General features: G+C 32.4%; 1 protein-coding gene and 1 long non-coding RNA gene across 6 annotated transcripts; one reads left to right on the forward strand and one right to left on the reverse strand.

Moving 5' to 3' along the window:
* Positions 1–2,595: 2,595 nt before the first annotated feature.
* LOC105802782 (jasmonoyl--L-amino acid synthetase JAR4) lies at positions 2,596–6,694 on the reverse strand. Of its 4 annotated transcripts, none has more exons than XM_052623135.1 (5): positions 6,487–6,694; positions 5,484–5,784; positions 5,309–5,410; positions 4,276–5,099; positions 2,596–3,165 (listed from the first exon to the last, which is right to left on the reverse strand). In XM_052623135.1, the coding sequence occupies exons 2-5, from the start codon at positions 5,774–5,776 to the stop codon at positions 2,627–2,629; spliced, it is 1,758 nt and encodes a 585-aa protein (XP_052479095.1). In that variant the 5' UTR covers positions 5,777–5,784; positions 6,487–6,694; the 3' UTR covers positions 2,596–2,626. The 4 variants fall into 4 exon arrangements, with proteins under 4 accessions (XP_052479095.1, XP_012490086.1, XP_012490088.1 ...); XM_012634632.2 differs by having other exon boundaries at positions 5,484–5,833; XM_012634634.2 differs by having other exon boundaries at positions 6,311–6,694.
* Positions 6,695–15,956: 9,262 nt separating this feature from the next.
* On the forward strand, positions 15,957–16,772 carry LOC128034564 (uncharacterized). Of its 2 annotated transcripts, XR_008190627.1 has the most exons (4): positions 15,958–16,140; positions 16,222–16,422; positions 16,503–16,595; positions 16,670–16,772. It is a non-coding gene; the product is annotated as an uncharacterized LOC128034564 (long non-coding RNA). The 2 variants fall into 2 exon arrangements; XR_008190626.1 differs by having other exon boundaries at positions 15,957–16,140; positions 16,222–16,595.
* Positions 16,773–17,906: the final 1,134 nt, after the last annotated feature.

A 17,906-nucleotide genomic window follows, 5' to 3' on the forward strand; every position in this document is an offset into this window, starting at 1 on the left:
ATTGTAGTAATAGTAGATAGAAACAAGAACCCCTCCCCAAAGAAAAATCAAACATTTGCATATATCCGAGGATGTTGATTTTTATCCAATATACTAAGTCAGTTGCTACGCCTACTTGCTTCTAGGTTAAACTTTTGGTAAACTTCAACGCTTTGCTTGATTTGATTACTTTCCCACAGGAAAATGATGCAAGTCCAGTCCTCATATTGCATCTAAAATTATTTGGATATTCAAATGGTATGTGGGAGACTTGAAATTTACTATATGAAGTTTGAAGAAAAGTTGATGGTCAAAAGGGGTTGCTTAATGGTAATAGAATTAGTATTATACAAATTAGTTTGTGGATGAAGTCTTCTATTAAGTGTGGGTCATGAAACATAAATAAAACAAAGGGTGAGATTCCCTATATATATAAGTTGGCTTAAATAAAGAGTGTCCCCATAGCTGGCTGTAGATTCTTTCAAGGACTAATTGACTAAATGGGCATGTTCTATTTGGAAGGGAATAAGGGACTGCCAAGAAATGGTCCCAAAAGCTATTCAACTCTTCAAATAGTTGAGTCCCCTATAACTGAATTTCCTGGTCGTTGTTCACCCCTTTTAGCTAAAAACTTGTAAACTAGTGCTACATCGAATGGCCCAGACCAGGCAATGGGAGGCCCATGCTCAGGAGCTTTATGGCAACGAAAGGCCTAATTTGGAAGCAACTGAAACTGATTAGTGCTATGCAAATTCTCTGACCCAAATCAGGTCTTTTGGGGAAGAATTGTGCTACATCAGAACCAACTTTGCTTGGTTAATTAACAGCAAGAATTAAGAAAAGCGGCATCGATGAACAATAAACATAATTACCTTTGAATCAATTACATTGTTTTGTATGTTACTTGTTGCAAAAGCAACTGAATCCTGATCTTAACTTTATAGCCGTATCCCTCCTTTGTCCAAACCTTCTTTTCTTCCAACACTTGCTCTCATGAAGTTCACGCGAGCTGCTCCTCAGAGAAGATGATTCCTTGGCTATGGATTTGCTTGTGGGATCTGCAATGCTAACTGGGGTGAAATCAGTGGGATGAGAAATTCCGGTCATTGGCCTCTTCGAACCATCTCAATAAGGCAGTTCCATTAGATGCCGGTCGATCACATGACTGAGTGATACCAATTCATACGAATCATATAAACGGCAGCCACAATCCCATGTAGCAAATGTTGCTGCATCTTCATTTTTCCCTTTGGTTTTTATCTTCTTCATTTGAGTTTAAATAAAATTTCTGGGGGATTGTCATATTGGTTTATACATAAATGATTATACGCACTCATTATAATATTCAACAAATTTGAGATTCGAATCCCAAGCCATCACCTTATTCCTAATCAACTACCCATGAAAAGGAAAAGATAAAAAATAAGGGAAATACTCATAAAAAACCGGGTTTAAACGTAAGCAATTAGAATTACAGCATACCATGTAAAGCAGAATTTGCAATTAAATTAGCAATAACATGGGATTTCTTCAACCAGGCTATTCCACAATTATTGTCGGGATTTTATCATATTCTTATTTGGTTTTGGAGTAACAGTTCAAATCCCTTTTTATGGTAGCTACATCATTATATGGAAAAAAAATGCAGAATAAAAACAACAAAGTTTTTATATTTCTTATTTTTGTGGTATACTTATTAACCACCAGCAATGTTCTATTTTCTCCAATTAATAGCTATGTAGTTTTCCATGTCCAGTTTACACTTGGATGAATGTAAGTAGCAGCAGCAGAAACAGAGAAACATATATGAACCAGAACAGTGAAGAACAACATGATAGAAAAATATATTAATACATGAACATGTTAACATATCATATATAATGTCATAAAAGTTTATCAATATTTTTGGTTTAAGACCCTCGATATTAGATTCTAATTAAATTTGAAATTGAATCAGATGAAACTTCGGAAGAGGAGTGATAATGACTAAATAATTTAGAAAACTACCCGATAAAATTTTCAGTTCATAAAAAAATAACCCACCACCACCGATTATACACTCCAAAAATATATATAAAAAAAAAATTAACAAAGTGACCAGACACCCGAATAAAGAAAAGAGACCATTGAAAAATGAGCTAAAAGTCACTCGTTAACCACCCCACTTAAAGACGAACAAAATCATAAATGATAGGAAAGAAGCTTTGCCGAAGTACGAAAGTTAGAAAAGTGATAACAAGATCCAACTAATTTTAGACTATTATTCAAGTCAAGGTTTGGATATAAAGAACCACTGATATTAAACATTTTGCTTTAAAAAAAAAAAGCTAAGATTGTTGTTGGTCCACTAAATTTAAATAAAAGCTTAAATTTCCTGGTTGGCCCTACTTCATCATGTCCATTAAAAACAAGGGGTTTCAAGCAAATATCTTGAGCTAAAATAAGATTTGTCTAAAAAGGAAGAAAGCTAGTTATGGTGATGGATAAAAGGGGCATATCAACCACCAAACCTTAGAATTCAACTATGGGGGGCTTGTCTGAGTCCCACAGAAATTAAATGATCTTGCATTCAACGTAGTAAGAAGATGAGCTAGATGATTAAGCGAATAAACACCCTTCAACAGAAACGGCGAAGAAATTTTACATTCTAGAAAGCAGTGCTGAAATAGTTTTTGGCAACATTGTCACATAAGATTTGTAACACTTTATTGTTTGTCAGCCCTACACATCGCGGTGTTTTGAATTGACTAAGAGCAGCTCCTAATCCTAAGTAATGATCAAGAACCTTCTGGAAAGTTCCCCTCCGAACAACACGAAGCTCGAGGGGACCAATGGCATCAACCTTTCGTGAACTAACATAGCCTCCATCCACGAAAGATCTATCCAAACAATTGCAGCATTCTGTTAGGACCTCATCGCTTACTTCCCCACTAATTTCCCAAAATATCACATAATGACCTGGGTCAGTAGATACATCCACATTACTAGAGAAATCAATCACTTCCAGCTTTTTCTTGGAAATTAACTTGGCGGCTTCTTCCACGGCAAATTGTAAATCTTGCTCGGTGCTCTTGTCGATGTTTATGGCGAGCATGACATTTCTCCTGCAAACAAATTTCAGTTCCGGGGTTGAGTTATGGAAGCCCATAACCTTGACCACATCCCCTAGCTTATATCTGTATAAACCTGGGGTTTACAGATAAAATGAAATTAAGGAATTGGACTCCTTCTAAAAACTAGGAACTAGGACGTAAATAAATGTGAATGCAGACTACAATATTTCAAAGGAAAAGGACAACCAAAAAATTACACTAAACTTTTATATGACTACACAAAAACCTATGCAAAGTCACTAAAAGCTTCCATCTTCTCCTTGTTGGCCATAATGCTTTTAATTATTAAAACAATGAATGAAAAATACACAGAAAATTGACCAAAATATCCATCCAATCCTTTTCACACTACATCATTATTTTGTTAACTAATGTCATCCTTGATATCATAAAAACTTTAACATAGTTAAAACCATTAACCTCCTCTATGTAGTTTGAGATGACAACTAATTAGACAGCCATCAATGACTTATATACTGGAATGATTTTAAAAAGGGGAAAACCAAGAGATAAAAGGTGTATTAAGAAAAACTTCACTAGCAAAACCACTAAGGCCCAGGCAAGAAGGCATGTAAATATGATAAAGAATGAATGATGACAAAGTAAAACTAAAGAGGATACCAGATACCATCCTACTTTAAAAATTTGATAGAAATAATTATATAAATAAAGAAACATATGAAGACATGATGGATCAGACATGTCTCCCTTATTTATGAGTTTTGTCTCCGCACCTAAGAAGCAGAAGTTGCAAAATTCTTAATACTAAAGTTACTAGTTTGAAGCAAAGAGAAATATCGCATAGCACACATAGGTCTTCTTTAAAAATAGAACTATTTCCAAGTTGAGAAAAGTAACAACAAAAAACATTTGTATGTACAGAAAGATATACCAAAAAGCCAAATAAATTAAGCCTTTAACCGTTTGATACAACTACTTCAGAATATATGAACAAGGTATGAATTTGTCTTAACCGACAAGATTTAAAATGTCTGAATCAAAGAAATTTATTTAGAACAATGCAAGCAGTTAAGAAAACAAAAACTGTAGGAAAGAGAAGAATTGCATCAGAAATAACCTGTCCTCTATAGCTCCAAAATGACTATACACACATAAACTAATGGTAGGAAATGCAAATAATAATAATAATAATTTGAATCATAAGGTGAAAATTTTAAGGTACCTCCAAAGTTCGTGATGATAACTTCATATTCTTCACCAACCCTAACTTCAGTAAGATCCACTGGCTTTGGCTCCATGGAAAGGAAAGAAACATTGCCATTCTCTTGCATATGCTCCTCAACATTCTCTTTCAGAGGAATGAACTCAAAATACCCAATATTAGGAAGCACAGCATAAGTAGCTGACTCAGGAGGTAGACTTGGATTGATATTTGCCCCAATCCACCCCTCAGAAGAACCGTAATCAGCACTTATAAGAGGTACATCCGCAGCATAATGCCTTAACTTTTTCAGATAAGGCTCCATGCACCCAGTCATTATCCCATAAATGTATTTAACATTAGGGAACAGCTCTGGTATTAATCCATACCAATTATTTAATCCTGAACATTTCTTCTCAATCATATCAGCCAATTCAGGATTTGGCTTCAGCAATTTGGCCATAGCAGACCGGACAGGAGGAAATGTGATCCGACTTGTGAGGACCCCTTCTCTTATATCATCACAAAGCTCTTCCCAAACTTGTTCGAAAGTTCGAAATGCAAGAACAATGCTATATGCAAAAGTAGAGGAAACCAACTGAATTTCCTCATGAAAAATCAGCCCGCATAAAAGATGGCAGTACAAAGATTGGTGAAAATCAGGACCAAATATCACCTCATCAGGGCTACAGCACTCAGATTGCATTGCTTTCATCGCTTTTCTGAACTGCGAATTGCGAAAGACATTGCTGGTTGCAGTTCCAGCAAACAAACCCCCTTTGGTTTTAATCTGCTTGCTACTGTAAATGAACTGCAAAGCCCTCCCATTTTCAATAGGAAATTCTCTGTATACCAAAAAATACAAACAGATTAATAACAGCTCAAATAAAATTAGTGGTGGACATAACACATGTATTTCAAAACTGGTTAATATCCACTGTATCATAAAAATTGAGAGTAAAGGTGTGGATAGAAAGGAAATTGTTAATGGTCATTAAAGACTTGAAAGGGGAGAAGGGTAAAAAAATTAGAGCTAATATATTCAATTAATTACTTGTTTCTAAAAGCAAAAGAAGTACGGAATATCTGCAAAGTAGTTTCCATCATTTCGTCATTAAAAGGCACAAATTTGGGCTTTCCTTGAGTAGTGCCAGAGCTGCGAATTTCAATAAAAGGCGGTCAGTCTTGGAAATCAAATGATAGCCAACAAACTAAAAGGTTGAAAATACGTGATAGAAATGGTTGTTATTGGTTTTCCGGTGAGAATCGGGGAAAAAGCACCATCAGCAACTCTTTGAATACAAGGCTCCAAGTCCTTGTGAGTGACGAGAGGAACACAAGCTTTGAAGCTTTCAGGGTCAGTTCTGCCATTGAGGCCCAGATTTTGCAAATACTCAGCGCATCCATTTTCTTCCAAAATCATCTTTAAAGTCTCTCTTTGAACATTCTCAGCATCTTTGGTCAATACTTCAAAATCTCTTATTACCTTTTCAACATCCAGAATTTCCTTCTTTTCCAACATCGTTGAAACTATGACCAAAAATAAGATAAGGCAATGAAATGATCACTATCTAACTTCCTGTTGAAGAAAGCATTAAAAAGAAAAGCAAATTACAATCAAGTTGTAAAAAAAAAGGTTTTAAACTAGTTTTTTTTCCCTCTTTATGCAACCAATTACAAGCAAGATGGAGCTTTTATTTGGTATTGGTAAGGAATTAATTCAGGTAAAAGAAAAAAAGGCGGCTACTGAAAGAACAAGGAAAAGAGAAAGGGAGGAAAAGGAAAATCTTAAAAGCAAATACGTTGTCGAGAGCAAACTTGTATAATCACGAAAAACTAAGACTTTAGTTAATTGAAACTTTTCGAAATGGTCATCATAAAACACGCGAGAAACTTTTCAAATCTAAAGACCAAGAAAAATGATAAAATTAATCAAATTTAATTCTAATAAGAAAAACAAATTTACAAAATTGAACTTCACATCCCGATCCAAAACTTCAAAGAAATGTACACAAAATTTACAAAAAAAATAAAAGAAGAGATGAATAGAATCAACCTTAAAAGGCGTACGTGAACTGAGGAAAGTCAACAACACTAAACGAGGAAAATGGAGATTTTTCAATACAACCTAATTAGGATGGGGTATCTGGATTAATTGCAGCTTAAAGTTCTTTGAAAAAAGAACCCTTTTGTTTTAGTTCCAAGGTAGGGAGAAGAAGAAGAAGCAGTTACCTAAAGAAGCTTAGTCTTTTAAGTGAGATAGAAAATGAGAAGCTGTTTTGAGTCAGAAGTTTCAAAGCTAATATCTGCAAATTTAAAGCAAAAAGAATTGGAATATGCAAGTTTTCCTTTCATTGTTGTTGCTTCCCGCTGTATTTTACCGATTCGGGCCATGGTCTAAGGTTTGAATTCCGGAAATGCCGCTTGGTAGTTGGTGTTAAACTGTTGTACTTGTAAATTACGGTTATGAGTTTATATGTGAAACCGTAGCAGATATATTGCCTTTTTTGGAATTTCTTTTCCTTTGCTCTTTTCCATTCATCTTTTTTGGCTAATATATTTTCCATTATTTTCTTTGATTTTTTTTTTGTAATGTTAGTAACAGTGAAACAACGTTAATAATATATATTTAAAATAAGCAAAAATAATTTATTATTTTCTAAATTTTATATTTTCTCAATTTAATTTTAGAAATTAGCTAATTTTTTTTAATTTGATTCCTAAACTCAAATTCTATTAATATGTTAAATGTCATGTCATCACTGAATATTTTTAACAATTTTGTATAATATCTAAAAATTAAAGAAAGATATAAAATTTTTAAGGGGTGATGTGGCCTAATCTCTAAGTACTAAATTAGTTTACTTTATCAGAATCTAAGTTTAAAGATTAAGGCTCCGTTTGTTTCACTGAAAATGGCTTCCGGAAAATGATTTCTGGAAAAGCTAATATTTTCTGGTGTTTGGATGAATCTGTGTAAAATATTTTCTTTTGTTTGACAGGTTCTTTAAAAATATTTCATAAAACTCGTTTTCAATTAAACAAACATACATTTGAGATTTTATTTTATTTTTCATTGTTTAATTGAGTTTATTTTATATCTATAATTTTATATTTTACATTGTTTTTACATATATTAAAAATATTTTGTTAAATTTAGGTTCATTACAACGATTATTTTTAGTTACATGACTACCAACTGAGTATTTTTTATTTAAAATGTGACATTAACAAAATTGACAAAAAAAATCAACAATGTCGTGATTGGACTTGATTTTCAAATCGAAAAGTAGAGGACTAAATTCTTGAAAATAAAACTACGAAACTAAATTGCAAATTTGTGAAGAGTATATAGACTTATGACATATTTTAACCTTTATAATACAAAAATTTATTATTAATATATTTATAATTGTAATAAATATTTAGTATTAAAATATTAATATTGATATTTTCAATAATATGTGAATAATATTATTTAAAATTATTATTTTTAAAATTTACTATTAAAATAAAATTTAAATATTAAACAATTTATTAAAAACAATAAATTATATTACTAATATATTATATGACTAAATATAAATAATTAATAATAATATTAAAAATATAATATTTTATATTAATATTTTTAATATTTTTAAAAATAAAAATAAAATTTATTATCAATATAATAATATTAAACTTGATTTAAGTTAATTTTTATATAAAAGTAAAATTATCTATTGAGGAGCTCTTTTCCTAAAACTGACTTACGCTTTCCAAAAAGGTAAGTCATTTTACAAGAAAAAAAGGCTTATTTTCCGTTGACCTGTAAGTCATTTTCCGTTGACCAAACTGTTTTCTGTGAAACAAACATAGGAAAATGCAGAAAATCTTTTTCGTAAAACCTTTTAAAGAAATTTCCAAAATCTATGGACAAAAAGTTTCAAGGAATAAAATAAAAATAATACTAAATTCATGTTGTTTGATCCCTTAAATATAATTCATTTTTAACATTTTCCTTTGTTTTAGGGTTTTGTAAATTTTGATGAGTTGTACTTCATACATGCATGTGAATATATAATAAATAACTATGTAGGGTGACTTTCTATACTCTCCCAAAATTAATTTCATCATAAATTCCAAACTTCTAAGTTCTGGAAATTGAAATGCTAGCTCTCAATATAGTTGTTAATATTCTTTGCTTCAAATTTAGGGATGTGTGCTTTAATTTGTTGCAAGAAAATAAAACAAATTACTTTTTAGAAATATTTATAAATTCCATTATTTTCATGGTTACATATGGGTAGTGTATCATGTTTTAAATACATCTAAATTTATCGTTTAGGCAACTTGATATTGGCATGTTAAGAACATAAATAATCCTTCTAAAATTTAATGATTTTAACTTAATTAACACGTCAAATCTAAGTTGTCATTGTTATAGGTATACATGTGATTAAAAATAAATTCACATGCGTTAAATATGCTCAACGTTAGCTCCGAGCTATGAATGTTTTTGTCAATGTTTTTGAATTCTATTTATATCCTTGAAGAGATTTTCTTGGGTATTAAATACAGTTGCATATGCTTATGTTCTAATATGCTGAACTTTCAATGGAAAACAACAAAAAGCTTAGGTTGGTTTTAGGAAGCTCCCACTGCGGGAGGACCAAAGGAGAGGTTGCTTATGGCTTCTCCAGTCCTTTACTTTCTTTTCTGTGCAAATTGAAACACTAGATCAAGATGGATTCTCTTTATCTTGTTTGGATCTTAGGAAAATTCACAAAGAAAAATTAAAGGAGCGAGGTGGGCAACAACAAGAGTCTTGGGTTTAGAGTAAGACCAGTCAACATCTGAGGTTTGGTTTAGTTTTTAACTCCAGTCTGTTGAGCTGTGGTTATATCATATAGAATTGTTTAAAAACTAAGATTGAATGTTGAGTTGAATTAAACATATATTCAAATAAATATATTCGATTCAATTCGAAATCCATCTCATTTGATTCGATTCAAGAAAATGTAACACTTCCTAACCCTAAACCGTCGCCAGAACAGGGTTACGAGGCATTACTGGACATCTAGGACAATTTACAAATAATTCTTAGATAAATAAAAATTCAACAGTATTTCTACTTATTTTTACATAAAACCCCCTACAAACTTAAAACCAAAACCAAACCAATACAAATATTTCAATCAATGATTTTATACTTTAAAACGCTACTAAATCATGCTTAATAAATTGATTTACTACTTTAATTATAAAAGGTTAAAGTTAACATGGAAAAAAAAAACTACTTCATATCTTTCATTTCATTTCAAGATTTAATACTAAGTTTACTAATTTATAACTTTAAACTTTATTTATCATCCAAAAGATTATAACCATTTACTTACAACCAAGATCATTTAGCATATATATTTACATATATATACGACTCGTGTACAATCACCTAGTACATGCCACTTAAACAAAAGGAAGAAATACATCACCAAAATTTTCTTGATGGAGTCGGGTCCTTTCTGGATGCTGAACTGGACCTTGAACTTTAATGACTGCATGCGGAAACAATCAGACATTGAGTATTTCATACTCAGTGGTATTACCATAATTCAAATTATAATATTAATAAACATGTAATGCATAAAATCATACATACAAATTTGGACTCAAATTTCATATTTCAACAATAAAAATTCATCAATTAATATCTTATATCCACAATTTAGAACTTGGACACATCATGAACCTTAGATTCATTTCTCAATCTCATATCACATTTCAATTAACAATTCAACTTTTCATTTCATTTCAATAGCTCGATTGATCAACTCATTCAGTTTATCATTTCATTATTTACCCTATTAACAAAACTCGGACTTTGACGGATACACGGATCCAACCAAACACTTCAGTATGGCACCCAGTGCCTCATCGGATAGTTCGAAGCAATAGTTGACACCCAGTGTCTCATCGGCAAAGCCGAAGAAAGTTGGTACCCAATATCTCATCGAACCTATCCAAAGAAATATAGTGACACCCAATGTCTCATCGACTCGAGGTCGAAGTATCCCTGAACTCTTCCAATCCTATGGCATGCCCACTATATCCGACTCAGCCTGATTAGTTAATAGGGTCTCCAATTTCACATTTCAATTCAATTTCACTTTTTCACTTTCAATCACAATTCAATTCAAAATTCACTTTTCCATTTTCAAGTCAATATTCATTTCAATTCCACACAAATATTCTTCATTCAATTGAATTTCTTTCAACTTAATAAAATACTTACCTTATATTTCACTTACCATACATATAAATTTAAATATAGCATTTAATAATAAATAATTTGAATTATAGTAATACAAACCGTGCTTCTCGTGTCTACTCCTCGTCCACTTTTTCTTTTCCTTTCTTCGTGGATGCCTCAGGTGCGATATTAGCTACGAAAAATTAAGATAATTTCCATAATCATTAATACAATATAAATTTTTCATCTAATACTTGAATTTCTATTTTACTTTCATCCCAATTTCAATTTAACCCCTAAATAGATTCATTTATTTTTCTATCTCAATTCATACCTCATTTCTACTCAATTTCAACTAAACTTAAACTTAACTATCTAATTTTTATCATTAATTCCTAGTTTCAAAATTCTTGCAATTTTGGTCCTTATTATTTAAACTTTATAACTTATTTTACCATTTAATACATCTCCCAATTCTAATTAGAAATTTTCACTACACCAAAACAAGCTTTAGCTACGACTTTAGCGGCGTTTGAATAAAAAACGCTGCTAAAGATCGACTATTAGCGGCGCTCCATGGCAAACGTCGCTAAAAATAAGCATTGGCGGCGTTTTTTAAAAAGCGCCGCAATAAACCTAAGCCCAACGACGCCGTATTCTGAGCTTTCGTAGATTTAGTGGCGTTTTTTAGTAAGCGCCGCTAATGGTCAGGGCTTTTAGCGGCGTTTTTTAGAAAGCGCCGTAAAAAGACATAAGCCTAACGGCGTCGTTTTCTGAGCTTTCGGGGATTTAGCGGCGCTTTTGATGAAGCGCCGCAAAATAATCTAAGCCCAACGACGCTGTTTTCTGAGCTTTCGCGGATTTAGTGGCATTTTTTAGGAAGCGCCGCTAATGCCCAGGGCTTTTGCGGCATTTTTGATAAAGCGCCGCAAAATAAACTAAGCCCAACGACGCCCTTTTTTTATCTTTCACGGATTTAGTGACGTTTCTTAATAAAGCGCCGCTAATGCTGAGGGCTTTAGCGGCGTTTTTAAGGAAGTGCCGTAAAATAAACTAAGCCCAACGACGCCGTTTTCTGAGCTTTTGTGGATTTAGTGTCACTTTTTGGGATACGCCGCTAATGCTCAGGGCTTTAGCGGCGTTTGTGAGAAAGCGCCGCAAAAAGACATAAGCTCAACGACGCTGTTTTCTGAGCTTTCGGGGGATTTAGCGGCGGTTTTTAGGAAAGCGCCGCAAAAAAACATAGGGTTTTTGGTTTAGGGTCTATGATTTATTTAAGATTTAAGGCCAGTTTAAGAGTTAGGTTTTTAAGGTATATGGAGTATGGGTTTAGGGATTATGGATTAGGGATTATGGTTTAAGGGTTGAGATTTAAGGTTTAGGGGTTAGAGGGTTAGGGGTTTAGGGGTTAGACATTTGGGGTTAAGAGTTAGGGATTTAGGGTTTAGGGATTCAGGGGTCGAGTTAGGATTTTGGGCGTTTAGATTAATTTTTTTAATTTATATTTTAAATATGTTCTTATATAATTGTAAAAGAGATAATAATAAATTTGTTTAGGGTTTTTGGTTTAGGCTATATGAATTATTTAAGATTTAAGGCCGGTTTAGGAGTTCATATTTTAAGGTTTAGGGAGTATGGGTTTAGGGATTATGGATTAGGGACTATGGTTTAAGGCTTGGGATTTAAGGTTTAGGGGTTAGGGGTTAGATGTTAGGGGTTAAGAGTTAGGGATTTAAGGTTTAGGGGTTCGAGGGTTGAGTTAAGGTTTTGAGTTTAGATTAATTATTTTTAATTTATATTTTAAATATGTTCTTATATAATTGTAAAAGAGATAATAAATCAAATATATTGAAATTATGAGTATAGTTTAAATTATTTAAGAGATATATAATAGATAGACTTTATATGTATTGAATGGTTAATTTACGGTTTAAGGTTAAGGTTTACTTGAGATTTGTTAAATGATAAAAGTTTATAAAATATTATACAATTATTTTATAAAAAATCAATTTATAAAAAACAAAAAAAAATTTAGCATAACAAAACGACATCATTTTGTTCAAAATGAAATAATATTTTGTGGCGTTTATACGCAAAACGCCGCAAAAGATAACAAATAGCGGCATTTCCTATAAAAAGCCGCAAAAAATAAATCAATTTATAGAAAACAAAATAGCAAAACAGCGTCATTTTGTTCAAAATGAAATAATATTGTGCGGCGTTTTTGTGAAAAACGCCGCAAAAGATAGGCAATAGCGGCGTTTGATATAAAAACGCCGCAAAAGAAATAAATAAATTATAAAAAATTATTTACGTAGCAAAATGGCGCCGTTTTCGATCAAAATGAAATAGCGGCGTTTTTAATAAAAACGCCGCAAAAAAGTAAATCAATTTATAAATAACAAAATAAAAAATTTTGTGCATAGCAAAACGGCGTCATTTTGTTCAAATTGAAATTGCGGCGTTTTTCCTACAAACGCCGCAAAAAATAAATCAATTTAAAAGATCAAAATTAAAAATTTTGTCCATAGCAAAACGGTGTCATTTTGTTCAAAATGAAATAATATTTTGCGGCGTTTATCGCAAAAATGCCGTAAAAGATAGGCAATAGCGGCGCTTTTATATAAAAAAACGCCGCAAAAGGAATAAATAAATTATAAAAAAAAATTTACATAGAAAAACGGCGCTGTTTTTGATCAAAATGAAATAGCGGCGTTTTTAACAAAAAACGTCGCAAAAAGTAAATCAATTTATAAAAAACAAAATAAAAAATTTTGTGCATAGCAAAACGATGGCATTTTGTTCAAATTGATGTTGCGGCGTTTTCCCTAAAAACGCCGTAAAAAATAAATCAATTTTAAAAAAACAAAATAAAAAATTTTGTGCATAGCAAAACGACGTCATTTTGTTCAAAATGAAATAATATTTTGCGGCGTTTTTGACAAAAACGCCGCAAAAAAAAAAGATTATAAAAAGTTTTTTGCATAGCAAAACGGTGCCGTTTTTGTTCAAAATGAAACAGCGGCGTTTTAATAAAAACGCCGCAAAGAATTTTTAGCATAGCAAAAATAATTTGACTTTCCTCTTTTTTTTTATGGTTTAGTGGCGTTTTGGCTATAAACGCCACAAATGGGTTAAGTTGTACACGAAAACGTCGTCGTTTTCTCTCCAGCCATATCCTTCCCACACTTAAACCCGAAATCCCAAATTTTCCCCATTTCCCCCAATTCCCGATTAATTCAGTAAATCCCTAACCCCAAACCCATTCAATTTGCGCCATCTGAAAAATCGTCGTTGTCTTTGTCCGGGCCGACCACCTGCTGCGCAAACATCAGAAGCTCGAGCATCTCCGTCACCGTCGGACTACTACGACCGTCGTCATCGGTTAGTTTCTAGTCGGGCATTTGTTTATCTGCCCTGTTCTGTTTATCTGCCTCTATATATGAATGTGACCAATGAATTTCATTTTCAAATTTCATTTCTTTTTCTTTAATTCAAGTAATAGAAATAGTTGATTAAATGAAAACCAAAAGAAAAAAGAATCAAATTCTAAAGGAATTAATTTCAAAACTTGAAACTACAGAAAGGACTGTAGAATATTTTAAAGAGATAACTCCAAATTGAAGCTTTGAAATGCATGGCCATTATTGTTCTTCATACTTGAATTGAGATGAACACAACAGATTGGAATGGGGAGTTGGAGCCCGTGCCCCATTTGCCTCTTGATTTGATCTGTCTATATATAAAGGCTTCTTGCAATTTACACCGACGGTGAACCCTCTCTGCGGCCACCAGGGATGAAAGCAGAAAATTATTTTAAGGGGACCAAAGATGGATCATAAATTACTGTAAGGGTCAAGGTGAAAATTTATCATTATACTGACATATAATTTTATAAAAATTTAAGCACTAAGTGGAAAATCTACCATTTGGGGGAAAAGATGAATCATAAATTATTGGGAGGGCCAGAGTGAAATCTTATCATTATACTAACATGTAATTTCATAAAAGTTTAAAGGATTAAATAGAAAACTTACCATTTTAGGAAGTTTAAGGCAGCTGCCCCCAAACCCTGTTTCTAGCACAAGGTGTCTTGGTTTCATTAATGGGAATAATAATTTTGGCATAGGGTTACACCCTTCAAGGTGGTGAAGACTTGAGTTGAAGTCAATTAATTATTTTTATGTTTGATTTGATATTTACGAGAATTTGTAAATTTTCGATAGGATAAGATCATTTATATTAGATTTAATTTGTTGGTTCCGGTGATTTGTTTTAATAATTAACCATCTAACAATATAACTTTATATTCGTGACTTTTAATTTTCAGGATGATATATGTTTTTCTACTACCACTTAACTTACATTCTAATGTTCATACCATTGCTTTGAGTCTAACATTACTTAGTGGGTTCAACCTTAATAATACCTCAATTTCATTTTATATTATAGTGGTTGCCAAGTGTCATAGTTCTAGGTCGCTAAACAAGTTGGGCATACTGCATGAAATATCGTAATGACACCTAAAAAAGATAAGTCTGATTGCATGAAATATCTTCGGCCTACTGCTTTGTGCAATGTTCTCTACATGTTGTCGAAAGTAGTTGTTAACTAGCTTTAAGGCAACAATTTGTGCCTCACTCTTTTAATTCAGGCTTTTTTTTATTGAACTATTTTATTTCACCAATTGAGAAATTAAATCTTTTTAATTCGAATTAAGATTTACAAGTAAATATTGATTCTATATTAAAACCTTAAAATTTTGTATTTAGAAAAAGTGAATTTTACTTGAACAATATTAATGATAACTTACATAATACATAACTTAAATACAATTTTTATTTATTCTTACATAATACATAACTTAAATAATAACCTACATAACTTACATAGAAACTTATATAGAAACTTACATAACTTATATAACTTAAAAACTTAGATAATACACCACCGACATAAATAACTTGCATAATACATAGCCTACATAACTTACTTAACTTACATAATACACCACTTACATAACTTAAATAAATTACATAATACTTAACTTTAATAATACACAACTTACATAACTTAATTACATTATACACAACATACATATATCATAATATAAATACTGGTCTTATTATATATTTAAACTATTTTATATGTGCTATTATTGTTGTAATTGTATACTAAGTTTTCAACTATTTTATTTGTTTTGCAGATAAAATGTCTAGAAGAAAAGTGCGAGAGCTAAGCATTCTTCAAGGGACTCCAAACTCGGCGGAAACAAACAACACTGAACAACAAACTGCTATTGGATCTTCGAATGTTCCGATTACACCAGAGGAACCTACAGAAGTTGAAAGTAATTTAACATTTAATTTACATGCGTGTTGACTTATTATTTATTTATTTTTAAAATTCTTACATTACAATATAACATTTTTAGCTGAAAATGGTGGGACGTGGAGAGTTCGATGACTTACGCTGCTGAGGGATTCAAAGTATCCAGTAATAGCTTTGGTCAGCCTGTTGGATCAGAAGCTCGCCTTTTAGCAGGATACTTGGGCATTCTAGCACGAAATGCAAATATGTTGCCAATTAACTTCGAGTCATGGCATAAAATGCCCGAGAGTAACAAGAACCAAGCTCTCGATAACATTAAGGTAAGAAAACGTTAATGTCATTTATAATACTTGGGTTTAAGTTTCATTTATATTTATTTTCTTAACTTGTGTTTTTTGTAGGCGAGATTTGCTCTAGAGGTCTCTGATGCTTATGTAAAGAAGGCATTGGGAAAAAGATGGAGAGACCATAAGAGCACTTTAAAGAAAGACTATTTTAAGACAAAAACAACACTCGACGAGAAATTACAAAATGTCCCGCCGGGAATGCTGAGGTACCAGTGGGAAGAGGTCGTTAGATTTTGGACTTCGAAGAAATGAGAGGTATGTGTTACTACAAAAATCTTGTAATTATTTTGGTTTATTGTATTTACTATTGACGTACTAATAATTTCATAACGTAGGATCGTGAACGAGTTGGAAAAAGTAGTAGGCAGAAACAAAAATTCACTCACACAGCTGGGTCGAAAAGTTTTGCTTCTGTAGCTCAGGCCGAGGTATTTTAAATTTTTTAATACTGACAGATATTTATTACTTTCTATCAAATAATATTTTTACTACTGTATTGTAGGAACTATCATCTGGTCAAAAAGTTGGACGCCTTCAACTTTTTGACATTACACATAGGAAGAAAGATGGATCTCCTATGACTCCTGAAGCTGCAGAAATTACGGTACATTTACTTAATACAATTTGACTTGTTTTAATTATTTATATTGTTTATTTTCTAATGGTTTATTTCATTTCTTGTAATGCAAATATTGTTAAGTTATGTTGCATTTGTTTTTTTTAATATATATTACGTTCCTAACTATATGATTTATTTTTTAGGAACAATTAAAGGATAAAAAGGCGGAGTATGAAGCGATTGCTTCCAGTGATAGTTCTGTTCATATTGACGACATTGATAACCGGATTATCACTGAAGTTTTGGGTCCTGAAAGGTATGGTCGGGTTCGATTTCAAGGATCTTTTGTTAGTCCATCCCAATATTTTGGATCCAGCTCGCAACAATACATGCCTTCGGGGAGTCAAGCTCAACCTGAAGTTCAGATGTTAAGAGACCAGATGGCTCAGATGCAAGCGACAACTGTTGAGCAAATTACACAATTTAAAGCGGAGGCAGCATCGAGAGAAGCTGAGGTTCAACGAAAGTATGAAGAACTCCAGCTGCAGCTTAAAGCAGATGCGGCAGCGAGAGAAGCAGAGGCTGCAGCGAGGGAAGCAGAGCAGCGTAAAAAGTACGATGAACTCCAAAGAGAGACTTGAAAATGATGAAGATGTTTCAAAGAATCATAGCAATCGCCGTCTTAGACTATCGTGTAAATATACTTCAATTTTGACTTTTAATTATCATTTTAACTTTTAACATTTTTGTAAGAATAATTCGAATTTTATTTTATTTATTGATATTTATTATATATTATTTGTTTAATCTTAAACATTATATAGATTTATTGCTTTCGGTTGGTTTAGATTTGGTTTCTTCTGATTTGTTTTTACAGGAGGGCTGAAAAAATATATATATTTTTTTTACAAATCTGCCAAAATTAGTGGCGTTTTTAAAAAAAGCGCCGCTAACGGTCATGGTCTTTAGTGGCGTTTGTGGAGAAAGCGCCGCCAAAGAACATGATCTTTAGTGGCGTTTCCAAAAGAAGCGCCGCTAAAGAACATGATCTTTAGCGGCGTTTGCGAAAAAAGCGCCGCTAAAGTACATGACCTTTAGCGGCGTTTGTAGGGAATGCGCCGCTAAAGACCCTGACCTTTAGCGGCTTTTATAAAAATAAGCGCCGCAAATGTTAGCGGCG

This window comes from Gossypium raimondii, chromosome 11, assembly GCF_025698545.1.
Source record: "Gossypium raimondii isolate GPD5lz chromosome 11, ASM2569854v1, whole genome shotgun sequence".
NCBI lineage: Eukaryota > Viridiplantae > Streptophyta > Magnoliopsida > Malvales > Malvaceae > Gossypium > Gossypium raimondii.